Source organism: Camponotus floridanus, unplaced genomic scaffold (assembly GCF_003227725.1).
Source record: "Camponotus floridanus strain SB8 unplaced genomic scaffold, Cflo_v7.5 scaffold44, whole genome shotgun sequence".
NCBI classification, from domain to species: Eukaryota; Metazoa; Arthropoda; class Insecta; order Hymenoptera; family Formicidae; genus Camponotus; species Camponotus floridanus.
In genome coordinates this window covers 119,081-140,928 of record NW_020229592.1, presented here as the reverse complement: position 1 = coordinate 140,928, position 21,848 = coordinate 119,081, and the positions used below count along the sequence as shown (strand labels likewise).

Sequence of the window (21,848 nt, the reverse complement as noted above, 5' to 3'; positions counted from 1 at the left end):
TTAAACGCGGATTATCATGGCTTAGATATCATAGCATCCTACGATTTATTCTACTTCATCTCTACTTATTCTCTTCGAGAACCTTGACATTGAGATTTTTTTATGTTATTACCATGACCACTCACAGAAACGAATTATTTCATCCACGATTACGAAGCCTATTAATGTTACTGTCTCATTTTGATGAGATTGGTTAGCGAATTGGAAGAGAATAAGATAAGGCAAACTACCATTTAGTGACTAAGAGTTATTAATCATGAGAAACAGCGATTTTTGGTAACTCGATCCCTTCCTATCTTTCGTCGCCATCATCCCCATAATTTAGCTGCGTAGAATAACAATAATACTCTGAATACGTGCAAGGAAAAGAGTTTAATGGATTATTACCCTTTGTTTCATTATCTAAATATAATATCCTAATGCACAGTCACATGCGACATTCTGTATTATTATTATATTTGAATTTAATTTTTCTAATTTTTGACTATTCAAGACATATCGAATTACATCTCGCTTTAAAAAATATTTAATTTTTGAATATCCTTTTTTAAATATTCTTTTGGACGTATATTTGAAAGTATAAAATTTACTAAAATAATAACATTATATATTTATATTAAGAAATAGTTTTAAAGTTTTACTTTTTATATGCTTGGTATAACAATGCCACTGCATCTCATAATTTAATGAGTATATTCAAGATTTGATTCAGAAATGACAGCATTTAATTTGTTCTGCGATCGATAATTTAGATAATAAATCAAACTTTTTACATATTCTATATCCGATAAAATTTCGAATTCAGATCTCAAACATCCGCTTATAGAAGAGAAGTCAATAATTCACATGCACGAACAATCTTGTCTTTTACACACAATAAACTCCCAATGTTATCCACCGTTATCTAGGGCATTCAGATTTATACTTTAATCAGGGAATCTAACAGACTTCAATTTCATCGAAACTAAAAAACGAAAATAGAATGTTCGAAACAAGAGATACATTTTATATCAACATGATTAAGCCTTCTTTTCGGGAGAGTGTGTTTAAGATGACAAAATATCGTGTTAATCGTAAGATTTATAAGGGCTCGCGACAGCTGCAGCATGGACCCATGTGATAAAAATAGGCATCTTTGTCGAGGATTTTAACGATACAATCGAAAACAATCTACGATACCCGTGCATGATATTTATGCACTTTGACCGACAATTCTAATCTCTTATTTAGCGCTTTGAATGTATTTTGTTGCGACGACAGAAGAAAAGAATATCGAGCGTTTTGTAGCGTGTGTTCATTTTGGCAGAAGATTGAAATGGCTTCAATTTATAATACTTTATTCAAAATATATTCGACTATCACACCAATACTTAATCAATATTTAATAAAATGTTTGTTGAAACATCATGCACAAAAGTGCGTAAACTATAGTTGATATTAGAGTTATAATAAAATCCATTATTCTGCCACCATCTCTCTGATAATGTACATAATTAAATGTACATGATTAAATATAATTATTCTTGGCTAATCGTCATCTCGATGAGATGCATTTTATAGAGTCAATTATATAATGATAATTAATTTAATCAAAGGAAAGTCTCGTATATATTTTGACTATTCTGACTATGTCTCCACGTTCATGTATATATATAGAATTTCATCTCTATAAATAATCTCCTCTCTAAAAATAAAAAATATTTTCTCAATAGAAATCTCACAGAATAGTCAGAATATTTATAACGCAAAATATTTCTTCTTAGCTTTTTCAATTTTTTATAGCAAATTTATTTACACGTTTTATTTTATTTTTTAATTTAATTCACCACGTGATATAGAAATTGAGGAATTAAAAATGACTAGATAACACTGACATATTAAATTATCACCATTATGTTATCGTGATATGAAGAAATCGTTAAATCCAATTCCACGTTATATATTCTATAAAAAGCATGGGAAATAGAATGTACGATGTCGCGACGGAAGGAATCGTTATGATCTTTCGGACGATCGACGCCTACTCAAGCGTGCAGCAAAAGGTGCTCCGGGAAACCGTCGAAACTTTTTCCTATACGTCGCATTTATTTTACGACCCTCACCGCGATGATAGTCTCTCTAACACCGATTTATCGCTGTCGAAACTTGAATTATTGCATTCGAAACACTTTTTCGCGGTTTTCCTGTCTCATCATTTTCCATATATCACAATAATGCAGATAAGAATATTTTATAGATATACAGAGAGAGAGAAAGAGAGAGAGAAATTTCTTAAAATTTAATTTATTCTTTCATATTTCGCAATTCGAATTTTTTGAAGAATGAAATGCCAATATTAAATTTTGAACATAAAGCTTTTGAATATAATATATTCTCGATATCTTTTTATGAAATGAATTAATTTTTTATAAAAAAAACATTGAGACATCTATAAAATAAAATGATATTATTGAAAATGATATAATTGAAAATAAATACGAAGTTAACAAACTGACTTTGAATTTATCAAAAAATGTGTCATTGAAATATAGTGCGATAATATTGTTATTATAATATTAAGTTACATTCTTTATATACTAGATATAATAATATAAGATACATATACAATTATTATTATTTTTAATAATTTTTAAACATTTTTTTAAACATTTTAATGATACAGAAACATTAAATAAGATATATACATATTAAAAATCATTTAAATGTTACTGTTATCGAAAAATCAATTCAGATTGCATGAAATAATTTATAGTGTAACATTTTGGCAAATAAGATGACAGAATAAAATTTTAAACAATAAATGAGATAGTTTTTATTAAGTGAATGGCAATTTCAAAGTGAACAAATTGATATGCGATTTAATGTATCCCGATGTTTGTAATTGGCGTGCGATTTATGGTTAATACTGATTAATAGAGGTAAATATGGTTAATACTATATAATTCACAAAAATGACAAGAAATCAAATCATTTGATTATTTAACAATCCTATTATTATGTAATGTGATTGTATTAGAATGATATTATGAGCAAATATTGAAATAAGATACTCTAATTATTCGATTACCGTATACTTCGAAATCAGAATAAATTTTATTGCAAGAAAATTTTTAACTATACAAAACATGTATCAAAAACGAATTGCCGCACTGCGCTTAATTTCTTTTTTATAATCGCCTTCTTGAAACTTATTAAAATTTGTAAATAATAATTCAATCGTGATTTCCTTCAGAATTTTTATCAAAAATTTTGTAAAAAATCGACAAATTGAGTCAGTATACTTGAGTCTTCTTCACGCGAAAAAGGTCTTTGAGATCCTATTATAATTCTTTGAACCCTTATTATATTTCTATTATAATTCTATTGTAATTGCTTTTCGAGAAATGGTATACAACTGATTTGATCGAGGAAACTTACTTATCTTCCAATATATATTTTAACAAACTAATTTTATTTTATTTTACTATTTTCTCATGCACAAGAGAGAGTTTACGATTCAACTTAAATGAAGCTATCACATTCCATGCATTGATATGACAATAATAAAATCGCGTCGATCGTCGACAAACAACATCGTTATACCACATATCAAGTTTTCACCTCGCGATTTCGTCGCAAATCCATCGCCCACGAAAGCACGTGGTGAACTCAGGAGAACAAGAGAATTGGACCACTCGCTTCCTCTACGCAAGCTCGGTTCGCGGAGCGCGCGTCTCTTCTGATCCACCTCGGTGAACTCAGTCGACGTTTAGCAACGCGCCTTTCATCTGGCATTTCAACAACCCTTCCGATCGGAACACGCGATATATACGCGCAAAACGTGCTAATAAATTATTATCGCTTCTGAAAAACTGAGTTGTATACTGCTTGTCATAATTCAAAAGGTGATGTAATATATCGTCATTATCATCAATATCGAATCACAAGTAAAATCGGAAGCATCCATCGTTCGATAATTAAATATAATTTGAGATCAGGTGTGACAATTAAAATGAAATTTTTGAGATAGAATGTAGTGTAATTATCATCAACTAGTGAAGCAACAAGGAAGATCATTGTGTCGACAGAACTTCAGTAAAGAGTGATCATTATATGTCACGCATATTTACGAAATCATTGTTTCAGCAAGATTCCGCGGTAGGTTCATTAACTCGATTTACAGTGAAACTGTATAGCTATATTTTTATCATGGCCACGTTACTGACATGCAAATTATAGCTGAAATCTTTTATTCATGTTGGCGAGAAATTTTATTATTTTGAATTCTTTCGATTGTAATAGAAATGATTTAGAACAAGAGTCAAGCAAAATCTCTATCACTCAAATTTTTATAACATACTGTCCGTCATTAATCTTTTAATTAATTTAATCTTATGATTAGTTTACAAAAATCAATCTTAAATCTTTATTTAATTCAATTATAAATTAAATTTAAAATTGATATAAAAAATTTAAAAGTGCGTAATAAAAGCATTACAAGAAAATAATTATTCACAAAAATGTTTCTCTTTAGTACACGCTTGTACGAAAAAGATATTTTTTATATAGTTTTGTATTATTATATTCAAACTTATATATACATTATATAATGTCAATACAATCAAACTATTTACTAGTTAGTTAATATATATAAAATTAATAATACTTAGTAAAAATTTCTTTATGCAATACACTCCATTAAAATTTCGTTTAAGCTTCAGTCAAACGAAACATATAATTTCGGAAAAATAATTTCCAGACAAGTTTTTTATCACAACGCGGCAAACTTAATACAATAATTTCTATGAATACAACGAATTTCATATTAAATTTCAGATTAAAATTGAATTATGATTATTAAAACGAATGCATTCGATATTAATCGTCATTATAATTTCTTAAAAAAAAAAAAAAAAAAAAAAAAAAAAAAAAAAAAAAAAAAAAAATTACAAAATTAAAATTGAATTAGTGAGTGTGATAAAAGCACGATATGCTCCGAGATTTCTCGCTTCTTTTCTCCTCAATTCTTCCCTTCCTTTTTTATTTCCTCGTCAGTTATACCGGATTTCGCCTTTCACTCACCACTCTGCAACCCCCCATCCCTAGTTTCCTTTACAGATTCTGTTTGCCTAGCCATTATGCTTTTAGCATAATGCACTTACATGTGTATATATCCACCGAACATGCTAACTATAACGATGAAATTCACGACTAGAAACATGCATTATCTCAACGGTTAACTCATTTTGATTTCGTTTTTATCGTCTTTTATAACTATCTTGCTTCTTTCTTTTTGGCGTTAACCTAAGAGCATATATATAATAAATTAGATTCTAAATTAATTTAAAAATAATAACTATTAATTTTTCTTGTAATTCTTCTTCTTCTTTTAGAACCTTATTTTACTATTTATTTAAAAGTCGTTTACTTTCTTTTTGTCTATTTAACTCTGTACATACTCAATATTATAGAGATGAATAATAAAATAAGCGAAATTCAAATCGCAATTCGTTAGAGAAAAAATTTAAAATATTTAAATTTGATTTCATATTAAATATTACGACTATAATCCAACATTTAATTCAATTTTTAGTGTGTTATAAGAGAACATAATTCCTGCATAATAAATGATATTATCGCGTACGATCAGTGACGTCGACGGCATATAAATTCGTATCATGGCGAATGGGCAATCTCTGACAAGAATATACATCATATCGATGTCGGAAAAGTTAATTAAAATCACGTATCATCATCGATGCCAAAGAAGATAGTCACTCTATCGCGGAATGAAGAACCGAGTTCAAAGTCCCGTTTATGAAGACAGCGGAGTCGCGATTTCTGGCGAACTCGGCGAGCCTTCCTTTTCTGGGGAATGTGAGGGAATAGTGTCCCTTCAAGCGCCGAAAGAAATCGAGGAAAATGCAAATCCTGATCCTAGGTTCGAATATACAAAATATTGCAATAAACTACTGAACGATCAAGATACTGTTCAATTTTGTGTCAAAATAAATTAAACGATCTGTCTAAAAGGTTTGTTTTGAATTTAGTAGAATCTATCTTTTTATTAATCTACAAATTTATAAATTAAGATCAGATTATTTTCATTTTTAAGAAAGATTAATATTTTAGGGATCAAAGAAATATAATCGACCAAAGCCAGAAATTGATTTATTAGTACGACGTTTCGACCATATGGTTGTGATCCTTATCAAGTATACACTGGAAAGATTATAAATGGTTACTAAATTAGTTAACGGTTTAAATATATTTAAATTAGTAATCATTTATAATCTTTCCAGTGTATACTTGATAAGGACCACAACCATATGGTCGAAACGTCGTACTAATAAATCAATTTCTGGCTTTGGTCGATTATATTTCTTTGATCCCTTTATTTGACTAGCGACATCAAGATATTCATAACCTATTAATATTTTAGTCAATTATTAATATAGAATATTTTATTATATGAAAATTTTTAATATTTGAAAATTAATATTTTTAATATCTTATATATTTTTCGATAGCTTTTATTTTTCTAAACCAAACATCACGCGTGTTATAAAACTTTAAAATCGTGATATCTAATCATCTATGTCTCCAATGTAATTATGCGATCAGGTTTGACATGATCCTCGAATTTTATGTCAGATATGCTGCACAATGCACTATAAGACAACATTATTATCCCGAAAATTGTTGGGGCTGGATCATCGTCGTGACGGGTGTCATGGTACAGATTATCACCACGGGAATTCAAGGGGCTGCCGGGGCTTGGTTATTACTTGATGGAACAAAACGATATCGTCAAACTCTTCTCAACGTAGGTACGTGATGTAGTAAGTGCGCAAACATTATTAACAATATCCAACATGACTTCATCAAAGATAATTCGTTAAACTAATTGCACGATGTACAAAAGAAGAAAATTATATTTGCTTATTAAATATCTACTTCGTGTAAACACGAAAGATAATATTTATGAGAAAAAACTTATGTATATTTATCTAATTTTTATCTAATTGTTATATTTACAATTAGATGAAAATATACTTTTGCATTTTGTTAAATTATTATTTTTTCGTTATTGATGGAGACAAAAATAAATTTAAAAAATAATACAAGACACAATAAAGAAAAAAGAAAATAATGACTAATTTATAGACTTATCAAAGTTTCAATTTTATAAAGATTGAAATTTATGCTTTGCAATATATGAAATGATATATATTATTTCTAGTACGAAAAAGAAAGATGTCGAGAATATATTTCAAACATTTAATCAGGAAAGAATGAAACATAAAAATGTATTCTCAAGTAATTTCCAATACTTCTAAGCCCAATATGGACAGTATTTTCAAATCTATACTAAGCTTCTTTCATTATTATTATTTGCGACAAATTATACCTCAAACGGTATAATTCATTAACGGTTTGGATATTATTAAAGTGAATTTGCAGATTATAATTTATTTTTGACGACTCTTGCATGCTACTACTTTTAAGTCTAAATAAATTTCGATAATTCTGTAACACAAAATAATCGTATCCCAAAAAAATCCTGAAATTTTATGAGAAGCTAATTCGAGCGACTTAGCGGGAATTCAAACGGAAATGAATGGATCGTGTTATCTGGCAAGAATCCCAAACACTTGAAGAGCGGAAAACACTCTAATTGGTTTGTTTTGCTTGTTGATGACAAAAGATACATGTGCTAAATCTTTATAAATATTTAAAATATTTACATGTTTTTTTATTAATATAAAAGCTAATTTCATATTTCATTTCAGCTGGTATTCTTTAATGTTTTACGTCTTTAATTTTCTTTATTATCACTCCAGTCACTCCAGTCTATAATATTTTTAAAAAGTGCTATAATTAACTTAAATTAGTTATTTTGAAAAATTTCATCCTTTAGAAATATTTATATAAAAAATTAAACATGTATTTATTTGCGCATAATTATCATAATTATTCTTTTACTTAAATATATATATTCTTCAATTTTTATATTGAATAATATTAATGCAAAAAAGATTAATTTCAATAGTTAATTTGATATAAATGTACATATGTATAAAGCACTTCCATCTATATAAATTATAAAAATTCTATATAAATTCGCTATTATCAAATTAAAAATTAAAAAACATGTATTTTTCTACTTATTGTGCAATGTAAATATTTAATAATATTTAAAATATTATTCCTGTGAAAAAATAGATGCTTTTGTTCAAAAATTGTTTATAAAAGCAAAATAATATATATATATCAAAAATATAACTTATAAAATTATATTTTCTCATCCCACAAAAAAATAATTCCTTTATCTCTAAAAAAGAATTTTATAAATTTATTTGTTTTAATGCGACGCTGCTAATTCGTGCATACAAAGTCTACCCAATTAATTATTTGACCTTAAATTATATATAACATTAAACATCATTACATAATTTTTATAGAAATACATTTCTGTTAAAATTATGTAATAATTCGAAACTTTGTAAAACAGAGCATTTTTCTTTGTATCTGTACAACTGCATAAAAAAATCGAAAGACAAATACAAGGAATGCGCACTTGCCAATGCTGCTTTAAGCCGTTTCTCTCGCTCCTTAAAGAACTCAGCGAGGAGATTCTCGCGAATCGAGCTTCCTCGTCCTTCGCGAGGATGCTTGCTATGTAAAACCCGACTAGTCTGCGAGTCATTGACCCTGATGGTAGCTCTCGCTCTTGCCAATTCACTCTCGCTATCGTTTTCACCCATTCCATCGACGGAGACTATCTCGCGAGTGGGAGGAAGATACTCACACGATTCTCGAAAGAACTCTGAACCTGACCGAGAAAAGTAGCTCAAGGAAAAACGCGAAAAGTGACAAAACTCAGAGTGTTTATGATAAATAAACACTCTGAAGTCTTTTTTGGACTTCACAAACTGGAAATTGTTTAATTTCCTATATATTTTTCGCAGATTTCACACAAAGTGTGTACCATAGTTCGTTATTATCATACAAATTGAAAATGAAAAAAATATGCATTAAAATCTGCTTGCTAGACGAATATTTAATACGAAAAATTGTATGGTTTTACAAAAGAATATATTAACTTTATAAAAAAATAGATTCTTGCGTTTGATAATTGTTAGTGAAAATAAAATGTTACTCGTTCAACAATCGGCAAATCAATGTAGAATAAAAATAATATTGCCACACGCGCACATACCAATTTAATATTGGGGTTTCACAAATATTACAGATTTATGAACTTTATCATGTTATCGGGGAAGCATTTCAACTTAATGTATTCTGAGAAATAACTCCCTGCATACAAATCTTTTCCTGAACTTTCACATTCTTTCTCCCTCGTCAACATCCTGAACGATAATAACAGAAACAGCCTGCGTGTATCCCAAGACGAATCCGGACGTATATATTTATTCTCGCGTGTAGGAGGGGATCCCGAGACGATTGCAGGCTCCCAGGAATCCCGTTGGTATCCAGAAGGAAAAAAAACCGAGGGAGATCTTGCGAAAGGCACCGGTCTTAAATGACGCTTCCACACGGATAAGTCGTCGACGTTTAACGCATATCCATCGCACTCCCTTGTAGCAACAGTGAGATTAATAACTGCTTTTTCCCGCGCACGACGCGGCGCCCGTTTGTCTCCTTAACCCGCGGCCCGTTACTTACTGCCGCAATAAAGAGCACTCGCGATCGATGAGCTCGCGTATCGATGCGACCGGTGAAAATTAATTAAACGATTCTCCGCCTACGGCGACCTAATCGTGCCCCCTTAATAGCTCGATGTCGCAATTAAAACGGTCTTAGTAACGCAATCGAGTGCTCGTTCGGTATCTACGGTCGTCTTAAGGGGTTATATCTAGTCAGCAAGTCGAAAAAAACTTTTAGGTATTTTTGGGGAATTAAAAAAAAACTGTTAGGAATTTTTATTTCATCGATTCTTTATCATAATATACATCTATCAAAGAAGTTTTCATAATTTTTTCAGTTAAAAATATCGAGAAATATAGGCATAGTAGCTATTTTCCGGAGACATCTTTCTTCGGTGGCGCTTGGCGGTGAGCAAGATTACTCGGAGCTGGATCATCTGAAATAAAAAATTCAAAAGAATTTAGCTTTCGTATGAATTGATCTAGTTCGTGAACGAAGGGATTTTAATTTTGATAAAACCTTTTTTTATTAACAAAAGAACGAAAAGTTTTAACACAAAATTTTAACAAAAAATTCGTATTTTTGCGTCAAACGTCTGTCACGTTATCAAAAATCAATTTTTTGTAAAATCTTTCGTTCACGAACTAGATCAATTTATACGAAAATTAAATTCTTTTGAATTTTTTATTGCAGATGATCCAGCTCCGAATAATCCTGCTCACCGCCAAGCGCCTCCGAAAAAAGATGTCTCTGAAAAATAACTACTGTGTCTACATTTCTCGATATTTTTAATTGAAAAAATTATGAAAACTTCTTTGATAGATATATATTATGATAAAGAATCGATGAAATAAAAATACCTAACAGTTTTTTTTTAATTTCCCAAAAATACGTTTTTTTTCGACTTGCTGACTATAATCCCTTAATTGGCGTCTTAGCGATCGCGGACCTGCGATAGAAAATGTATTTTTTTTTTGTACATATTACATATAATATATTCGATTGATCGATAATTTAAAATATATATTTCTCTTAATTTATGAAAAAAATCCCTATATGCGATATACAGGGTGTATATCGATTAGAAGCTCCTTAAGAAGCTCCCACTAAGCAAATAGCGTTATTCCTGATTAAAAACCGAGTCGAAAAGTCCTGAACCATTTTTTTCCATAATGCTTAATAAAGCAGTAATTAAGTAAAGTCGCGCCAATAAAAAGACAAATTTCCTCGTTATCAACATATAAAGATTTGGATAAGCAAAAAAATAAACTGTTTTGTGTTAATTTTTAAACAATTCATCTTTTCATAAATCTTTTTAATACTTAAATCTGATTAATTATTTAATGAATCTTAGGAAAAAAAAATGGTTTAGAACTTTTCGACTCGGTTTCTAATCAGAAATAACGATATTTGCTTAATGGGAGCTTTTTAAGATACACCCTATATATAATGGATTAGGAGATGTAAATTATCGTTATTTGCACGTGAACTTCCGGTTATTTTGGAGTTAAGTAGATGCAAGAGAGAGATATCCGAAGCTTTATCCTTCAGACGTGATTTATCGATAAGATTTCATAGCTGATCGAGAGAGAGAGAGAGGCGCTAAACACATCATGGTAAGAATAAAACAGAAAAAAAGAAGAAGCATGAAAGAGGATATTCGCATTTAGTGCGTCGATGTGCTTCCCGAAGATTCTTTGGATGCTGCGACTATCATAAATCATTTAAGAAGCGATGGATGACAGCGTGTAAACCTTATTGGCTCCGACTTGCCGCGCATCTAGGGTATGGCTATAACTTACTTGTGTTAGACGATACATATCGCGAGTCTTATAGGGAAGTATATATAAAATCGCCTGGATATTTAATCCATTTCCGGGTTGGAAATGTACTAGGCGGAAATTGTGACCCATTCAATTCATGCTGACGAAGGAGATAATATGAGAAGTAGATGAAATTAAAGAAAGAAGAAAAATGTCATTCCACGAAGAGTAATATTTATAAGAAGAGAAAAGGTTGACAAATTTAAATATCTAACATTAACAAAATTTGTATCAAATGTTATATGTGTACTCCAAGATATACATTCCATTATTTTCAAACATTGACAGTGAACGATATCGAAAGTAGCGAGCGAATCGATGGGATAAGCAAACATTTCCCTCTGTGGTTACATTGCCAATCGCGCGGTTTATCCTTCGATCGGAAAGCATCGGAGAAAAGTTGGATTCTATTGTCATGATATATAATCCGCAAAAAGCGAATTCGTTTTACCGTTGACGTATTTCCAAAAATCCAGGAAAATATGATGCCACGAATAGCGACTTCATCATTCCTCAGACATCGTTCGACGTTCGTCAAACAAACGGATGATCTGTATCGATTTTAAATAAACAAACAAGCAAAAGAGTGAAGTGAAATAGATAGTTGATATAATGGTAGATACATAATCGAAGACAATATGCCAGACGAAATGAGAAACGGATGCTATAAGGTAAATGGCTATAACTTCGTCAGTGGATATAATTTCGTCAAGCCTTTTTAAAATTAAATAAATTAAACAATCTCGCGTATATCGACTATATTTCCCGATTTGAAACGATTTGAACATCGTTTCAAATCGGGAAATATCGTCGATATACGCGAGATTGCTTAATTTATTTAATTTTAAGAAGGCTTGACGAAATTATATCCGCTGACGAAGTTATAGCCATTTACCTTATATACTATAGTTCTAGTATTGTTATGTATAACGCGTGACAAAGATCGAAGTTTTCAAATGCATGATTTGACGTTTATATTACGGAGCAGATTATGGGCGATTTACGAGAGAGTCGTATCTCTCCTTCGGGACTATAGATCCGCAAATACGCCGCTGGCGTAAAAAGTTAATAACAGCTCCGTGAAGAGACTTCCGTTCATATCTCTCCACAGTGAAATTAATTCCATCGAGTTGCGTACGGGTAGATATATAAATGTGTAAATATACAGAGTGGCCCCGAACGTTCCAGCCAGACTTTGAGATCTTATAGGAAATTTAATTCTGAACAAAAAATTTCCCATAAACATGGGTCGAAAAATGCTTCCTTAAGAAGTTATCGCACAAAAACCTCTGATGAAGGAAGAGCAAAAGGTGAAAGAAAATGAAATAAAAAGAAAATGAAACTAAATAAATTTCTTGAAAAAAACGATAAAAATAAAAAAATAAAAATCTTTTTCTTTTATGAAAATAAAATAATTTTTTTTAACTAACTTTTATTTTCATAAAAGAAAAAGATTTTTATTTTTTATTTTTATCGTTTTTTTCAAGAAATTTATTTAGTTTCATTTTCTTTTTATTTCATTTTCTTTTCACCTTTTGCTCTTCCTTCATCAGAGGTTTTTGAGCGATAACTTCTTAAGGAAGCATTTTTCGACCCATATTTATGAGAAATTTTTTGTTCAGAATTAAATTTCCTATAAGATCTCAAAGTCTGGCTGGAACGTTCGGGGCCACCGTGTATATCTATACCTTGGTAACAATAAAAATCTTGCAATATTAAGCGGCATGAAGACAGATTGTGAGTAATAATTATAGTTATTATTCTTTCTTTCCGCAACCATGTTCGTTTAGTTCTATCTAGAAGCCGTCGTCTAGACAGCAGTTAAGTAAAATTTGCACAATACCTGTACACGATGTTTTCTGTTACAGGGTGGCTGGGGGCAATGTCGACGGGTGTCGCTCTACTGGTATCGCCGGTGACGATAGCGTTTTGCCGAAGGAAGAGTACAAGAGTCACGGCAGTTTTGGGCGGCCTCGTTACCGCGCTCGGCTGCCTCTTCACTTCTTTCGCCTCGCAGTTTCACCAATTGTTCTTCAGTTACGGCACCGTGGTCGGTGAGTAAAAATCGTAATGGTAACGAGACTCCGGAGAACTGCCTGCGGTACTGCAGCTGCAGATTCCTATAATACGAGAGGGATGTAAAGATAATGAGATTCTTGGATAACCGAAACTATCAACTGTAAAATCTCTCTCTTTTAAATCTACTTCATGTCATCTGAATCGTTAATTTTGATTATGTTTAATTTTAATAATAATATATGCAATATCCTCGAATATTTACGAAAAATATATATATAAAAATAAATAAAATATAAATAAAAATATATATCCTCTAATATTTATGAAAAAAATATATATATAAAAATAAATAAAATATAAATAAAAATATATATCTTCTAATATTTACGAAAAAAAAAAAAAATATATATATATATATGTATATCGCATTTGTATTGCCAAATGATTATTATTATATGTCATTTTTTTTCATCTGTAGGCGTTACTAATATTATTGTTAATTAATAATAATAATGTTAATTAATAATAATATTATTGTTAATTTTACTAATTTTTCCATTCTAACTCTTCTTTTCATTGAAATTTTATGATTTGAATACAAGCAACAATTTCAAAAATGCAGAATGATCGACGAAAATTATTATCAGACCCTATGAGAAAACTAGGGATGGCCACAAATATTTGAGCCATCGATTTTTTTTTTCATTCATGCAGGGATAGGAGTTGGAATGACACGAGACTGCAGCACATTGATGGTGGCGCAGTATTTCAAGAGGAAAAGAGAATTGGTCGAAATTTTCATCGTGTCAGGAAGCGGCTTGGGTATAGCAGTTATGTCTGCTTTTATAAAAGGGGCGATCACGTAAGTTAAATCATAACAAAACAACGGCTTGTTTTAATAAATTCAATAATATATGCGAACGAAATAAAATGCAAAACTCATTATATTTTTTTAATTAATCTTCATATAATTCTATCGTGTATTAATAAAACATTATTTCTAAAAGTATCCTTTATTATTATTAATAAAAACGAAATTATTAAGTATTCTTCGACTTTGAATATATGATTAGAATAGTAGAAAATGTATATAAAATATAGTTATGCATCATTATTATTCTTTTTAAAAACTTATAGAATATTTATAATTGAAATATTACTAAAAAAATTAATAAAAATTTACAGAATATTTGTAATTGGAATATTACTAAAAAAATTCCACCAATTTGCTAAAAAAAATTTTATATGCAAAGATTTTTTTATTACAGTAAAATCGGATGGCGACTCGGCCTTCAGGCTGTCACAGGAGTGGTTTTTCTCACTTTCATCCTTGGCACTTTTTACCGTAGCGCTTCGCTATATCATCCTCAACGAAGAGCAATTTTACATTTAAAGAATCAAAAGCGTAAAATAAAAGATAAAAACAAGGCCGATGATAGGCCACCCTTTTTCGATTTTAGCACTTTGAAGAGTAAAACAGTGAGGATTCTCTTGGTGTCTACCGGAATTTCGGCGTTTGGGATCAATACACCGATATTTTATCTGGTAACAACGAGGAGTGAATTTTAAAAAACTGACGCAGCACATACTGCATCCATTTTTTGTGCTTATTCTTGATTCGATAATGAATTGCATGGAGTGCGATTTTTCAAAAAATATGTCTTATACATTAATACAGATTACAGTATTTTATATAGATATATCTTATTGTATTAAATTATATATACCTATAAAATTTCACTAAAATTGCGCAGAATTCATCTTTTATATATCATTTAAATAAAAATTTTATCATTATTAAGTCATTATTAGTCAAAATTTTCCCTTCTATAACAATTATATTTTTAATTGCTTAAAAGTAATACACGACAAATTTATAATCAAATTGCTATTTAAAATAAAAAAATTTATATTAAAATATTTAATTTTGAGATAATTTTAGATATTAAATTATATATTTGAACATCTCTAGCGGCAAAAAATAAATATTAATATCCGATGTACATTTTAGGTTTTAAAATGCATAAAATAAATAAATAAATAATTTTCTTCATGTAGGCGCATCAGGTCGAGGAAGAAGGTCTCGGGGATGCGGTTGTTTTGCTGCAAGCTTACCTTGGACTCGCTTGGACTCTCGGCTGCATAGCATTCGGCCTTTTGGTCGTTCATAGGAGCGTCGAATGCAGGATAGCCCGCCAATATCTCACACAAGCGGCTGTCTTTGTGTGCGGACTTTGTATTCTCGCTCTCACCGCCGTTCAAGGAAATTACCATGGATATGTTATATTTGCATGGATTTACGGTAAAATGAGACCTTCATTCGTAAAAAATTAATTTAAAGAAGACCTTATATTCTTGAGAAAAATAAAAAATGTTGAATGTTGACAAAAAATTGTTAGATAATTCTTCGCATGATAGTAGAAAGAATATATTTTCGATTGTAATAAATAAAATTGTAATAATTTCTCTGAATTGATCAAACATTGCTCCGATTTTTCTTCAAACGAAGATTAACATCGATGATTCAGCGCGGAAACCGCCAAACTTACCATAAAGAAACAAGATAATCGGGATTTAGTAGCGAAATTCATTCGCCTTTTTTTCTTTATCCCATGCCATAAAAGACTTTCGAGACCGTATTATGAGCAGTAAAAAAAACGCTAGTTTTCCTGTAGGTATCTTCTGCGGCGGCTATCATTATAGCCTGAAGATGTATACGTACGAAAGAGTGAGGGCGAGGAATTTCGCCAAAACATGGGGTTTCGTTCAATGTTCTCAAGCGATACCAATTGCGATTGGAGTCCCAATATCGGGTAATAAAAAAAGCTAACGATATTTATGCATTCCAACAAGCACAAATATTCTATCACATATTCTATTCATTGTGATCACTTAAGCATTTTATTTGCAAACAAAACTTTTTAAAAATGAAGTTTTTGAAATATTTGGAAACGTATTATAGATTAAATTCTGTATAAGTATTCTTATGAATATGATTATATGTGTATTTCTTATAGGATATATAAACGTGGGCTGCGGTGGTAAAGCTGGCTACTACTTCAGCTCGACATGCGTCTTAGTTGGCAGTTTTACCCTCTTTTTCATCGATTTGCATAGAAGAAATTTGTCCAAGCATAAGCATAAAGTTAATGGCACTAAACACACATGCGTCTCGGACAACTGTCCTCAACGACGAAAACCGTCATTCAGTCAAGAGCCCGAGAATGAAGGACCTCATGTGGCCGCTGCTGGAGCAGCTGGAGCGACGGCCGCTGCAGTCGTTCTAGGAGCTGATATTGTTCCAGTACAAGGTATATATATGTGTATCCAGTACAATACATATATATATGTGTATCCAGTACAATACATAAATTATATATATATATATATATATATATATATATATATATATATTTTTTTTTTTTTTTTTTTCTAATTTTTACAATTTTATGAATAAAAAAGACACGTGAAAAGAATTCTCTTTAAATAATACTACATATTTTATTGTATTGCATAATATAATTTATGACAACTCTTAATTAAGCTAAAGCTTTAATTATCGCGCTATCACGGAATTATTACTTTAATTATGATATATAAATATATATATATATATATATATTAGAATCTATTTTATATTTAAACTATTATAATTTAGCTGAATATTTATTATAATATATCAATTTATTATTTAATAATTATTCTTATATAGATAATAATTGCTTTAATATTATATTACTTACGATCATACTTCGAGAAATAATGTGACGCAAAGTTATTTGCTCCACTACTTGTTTGCTTAAAGCTTGTTACACGAGTGACGATAAGACCTTGTAATATAAACATATATTATACGTCACAAAATTTCTCTAGCAAGTCTTTAGCATGCAAGTGTGAATGTAGAATTATATTGTTTACATTCCATGGTTTTGCTGTTATTTGCGTGGCGAGACTCAAACTTTATTGGTTGTATTATTCCTTAGTCGTGAAAAAAGTATCGGAAATAAGTCTAGGAAATAAAATATAAATCTTTCCAAATCTTGTATATATATTCCAAATCTTTAATATATATATATATATATATATAATATATAATCAAATATATATAATATAATATATATATATATATATAAAATATATAATATATAATATATAATATATAATATATAATATATAATATATAATATATAATATATAATATATAATATATAATATATAATATATAATATATAATATATAATATATAATATATAATATATAATATATAATATATAATATATATAAATATATATATAATATAATATAATATATATACAGAGTGTCCCAGTTATCTTCCGTCATTTTTCAAAGACAGATTCCTGGTCATTTAAAGACGATTTTTCCTCAGCGAAAATATCAATGAAGGCCATCATTTTTTGCATGTTCCTGATTTTTGTCATCATATATCTTTGCAATTAAGTCTTAAATTAAAACTCAACTAAAGTAAACTCTATTTAAAATTAATCGAAGAATGTGGTTTTATTAATATTTTATTTCTACAAAGCTTAGTTTACAAAAAACCCCTTATTTCCAATCACTTATAATTCGAAAATTGTTAATGCCTCGACATTTTCGTTGAGGAAAAATCGTCTTCAGATGATCCCAGGAATCTGTCTGTAAAAGATGACGGAAGATAACTGGGACACCCTGTATGTAATATAATATATAATCAAAGATTTAATATATTTAATATATGCGTAGATTATAAAATGCAAAGAGAATTTTGCGTAGCAAGTAATTAGTAATTATATTATAAATATTATGCGTAATTTATTTATCACGTAACGTTTTTCAGGTGAAGCAATAGACGTCTTAGGAACGAATAAACCGGAACTCACATGCATTTCGGAGGAAGGTATCGCCGACATGGATTTACCCGACAATCTACTGGAGGATCTCGACTATATAGGAGACTGTATAACCTCGTGTAATAAGGTCGAGAACTATCTCATGCTTTCAGAATTCGAGAATAATTTAATCGCCGAGATGCCGATTATTATGGATCGCCGTGGACGCAGATGGTCCTTGGCGCGATCCAAGACTGGCCAATCTAATTGTGGTCAAACTAGCGGCGTGCAATTGACAGCTGACGAGGAGGAAGTAAAATCGAAGTGGCGTTTCACTAATGTACCATCTAATGCCAACACCAGAATGATCACTGTCATCGACGAGGCTAGCGCATAATTTCGAGTACGAACAATGCAACGTTATTAATCCGAAACTTGACAAGATTGAGAAAAATAAAGATAAAATAATAACTGGGAAAAAAAAAACATAATAGAATTTATAAATAGAAGGAAATGTGCATAATTTAATGCGTATTTTTAATGTAATCTTTTTAAAATACTCAGTCTATAAAACTGAAATTAACACGCGAATGAAACAAAAAGATATATGTATGTATAAATTTAATTTATACAGATTTTAAGAATGCGTTTTAGCTATAAATAAATCGCAAATGTATTACAAAACTACGGAACAAAAATGTATCCTTATATGATACATTGTCAAGTATATAGAGAAAATTCATTTCTAACATGTCGAACTTCTGTATACGTATATATTTGCATTTAGAATCGCAAACATGGCTAGATTATTTTTTTTACATTAGAAAAAAATTAAATCAAAACATGGTTCATATATGTATATTGAATTTATTAAGCATCAAATTTTTGAAACCGCAATTTTATTATTATTATTATATGCAATTTTTAAAATAATCCACGAAGAAAATTATAAAACCTTGAAAAATTAACAAAATATATAAATTAAATTAAGCCACACATTTAATCTATTAATATTTAACTTTAAGTTATTACTTTTATTTTGTTCCTCTGTTATCTATTTAAGTATTTATAAAAGTTAGTCATAAATATAATAAGTAGTGATATGCTAACTTGAACGATTTAGTTCACTGAGAATGTAATCACTCCGATAGCATGAGTTACTTGACTCGCGATGCAATTAAGGACAATAACGTCGGCTTTCGACAAGAAGAAAACCACGGAAACGTTCCGTCCACAAAAAAAACAACATTGATTCGCATTGGTGTCTTTCTTCAAACTTATTGTCACTTATTATCATTGTCTAATGATAAAAAAATAATCTATTATTATACATTATTATTATACATTACTATAATTAACTTATCAATGATATTATGTTTTGAGCCTTAAAGACCTTCAAAGAATGGAAAGTATTTGCTAACTACATGAATAAAATTGCAAAGCTCAAACTCTTGGTACAAATAATTCACAAATGATTGTTATGCGACCGATAAAGCAACTGAAAATACAATCGTAGCAAATATGGCATTGACAAACAAATGTATCGTAAATTATGTTTAAATAACATTTTTTTTAATTTTAAAGCATTTGAATAAGATCTAATTTTGTACACAAATTTTATTTTCTCTAATAAATTAATTTTTTAACTCTAATACAATTTAATAAAATCTAATTAAAAAAATAAGAATATATATATAAGAAAGGCACATATATATTTTACTAAAATATTATTTGATTATTTTAATATATTAATTATCGATTTTTATAGATAAAATGCCAATATACTTTTCATTACAATTGTAAATAATTGAATAATTATGCAAATGAGACTTAACTACGTGTAGACACAGTTTAAGATATGAAAACTAGTCTGAGGTGTTTTAGAAACGATAATACCTGTGAAAATGCAAGATGCATTACGTATATATTATTCACAATTTTCTTCGGAAGTTACATAATAAGATCTGGCAATCAACTTCAGATAACAAAATGTGCATTTATTTATTTATCAGACTATTTATACTATAATGTAAATATTTAACATTAAATCATATGTATATACATTTATTTTAAACATTTGCAAAAAATTGTCGATCTATATTAATATATGACATCTATAACAGCAAATTTTTGAAAATTTATGTTTGAAAATTTACCTATATAAATTAAGATTTTATTGAAACAATATTACATTTTTATCCAGCAAACAGAAACTTCATAAATGAAAAAAAATTGCTTATATCAAATGGATGTCATGGAAAACATTTGAGAAAAGATTTTGTGAATATTTGCGAGTATCAACGATTTGATTAAAATTTAAAATGCAAACAATTCATTCAAGCGAGAAAAATAATTGATTAAAATATATTTTTCTGCGCAAGAAACGTTTTTTATAATTATTCATTTTTATAATTAATATAAAATCAATAATATACTAATTGACTGCCATTTAAAAAATGATACAAAACTTGCCAAAAAACATATCCTGCGTCTAATATTTATAAATGCTTTTTACTAAAACTCTCAAATTACTGCCACTAAGAAAATACTGCTATACTGCTTTAACGGACATATTGTGATAAAAAAATATTCATTTTAAAATATTCAAGAAACAAAGTTAAAGAAATTGAAAGATTGAAAATCAAAATCACTTATAATTATATATACATATACATATATTGCCAAGATGTTAACAATAACAAACTATATGTAAATATTGCCTAAGAAACAATAATCATTACCAAATTATCTCATAATTAAAGTAAACCGTTAAATGTACCATAGCGATAAGACATCAAAAAAAATTATTGAGCATATTGTATTGTCGTAATGTTGTTGATATAAAAATGTGGTTCAAATATGTAATTCATGTATGCGATTTTCTTTTACAAAATATCCTGACTATAGATTTCCTAAACGAAAAGTCTCCCAATTTCATAGATGTTTCATTGGCGTGGAATAGTTACGGCGTGCAGTAGACACAATCTGAAATTGGGTCGAGTTAGAAACAGCATTGCCAAACGGCCCCATTATCATTCCAATAAATGGTGATATCGATAGCGTTGCGTTAATTACGAATTCCTACTAGTCCACCTACTAGTTTTAAGCGAGGCGTGTGTTACGTCGCGCGTGACCATTCGTACGTTTAATTTAATGACACTTAAAGAGTTTATATTTCTGAACCATTTATCGATTGATGGCTTAATTCTCTTCTTTAAAATTAATCCCAAAATGCTAGTTTGAAAATAAGAAGATACATACTAACTAAATATAATAGGATTATTAAATAACTTACTGTTAGTTTAATCAGAATAATTAGTTTAATTAGTTTATCTTCCTCATTTTGATTTATAAATAATTTCGATCAAATTATTTAAATATATCAAAATCAAACGCGCACGTAGGTACATAAGTATTATCATTATTTCCTATTTTTAATCAAGAGAGAGAAAAATTCTTACAGAAGTATATTAAAAGGAATAAATTATTAGAGACGGATTTATATATCATATTGCCTCGCGTCATATTA

At 29.4% G+C, this 21,848-nt stretch overlaps 1 protein-coding gene across 1 annotated transcript in view; it reads left to right on the top strand.

Annotated features, from left to right (window-relative positions):
- The window catches only part of LOC105251692, a 67,738-nt gene extending 48,835 nt beyond the window's left edge, over positions 1-18,903 (top strand). The window contains exons 2-8 of the mRNA XM_025411876.1: positions 13,343-13,528; positions 14,208-14,355; positions 14,762-15,038; positions 15,552-15,795; positions 16,169-16,306; positions 16,511-16,804; positions 18,328-18,903. Coding sequence (XP_025267661.1) covers positions 13,343-13,528; positions 14,208-14,355; positions 14,762-15,038; positions 15,552-15,795; positions 16,169-16,306; positions 16,511-16,804; positions 18,328-18,716 — 1,676 coding nt within the window. The 3' untranslated portion in view covers positions 18,717-18,903. The remainder of the gene's footprint in view (positions 1-13,342; positions 13,529-14,207; positions 14,356-14,761; positions 15,039-15,551; positions 15,796-16,168; positions 16,307-16,510; positions 16,805-18,327) is intronic.
- The last annotated feature ends 2,945 nt before the right edge of the window (positions 18,904-21,848 follow it).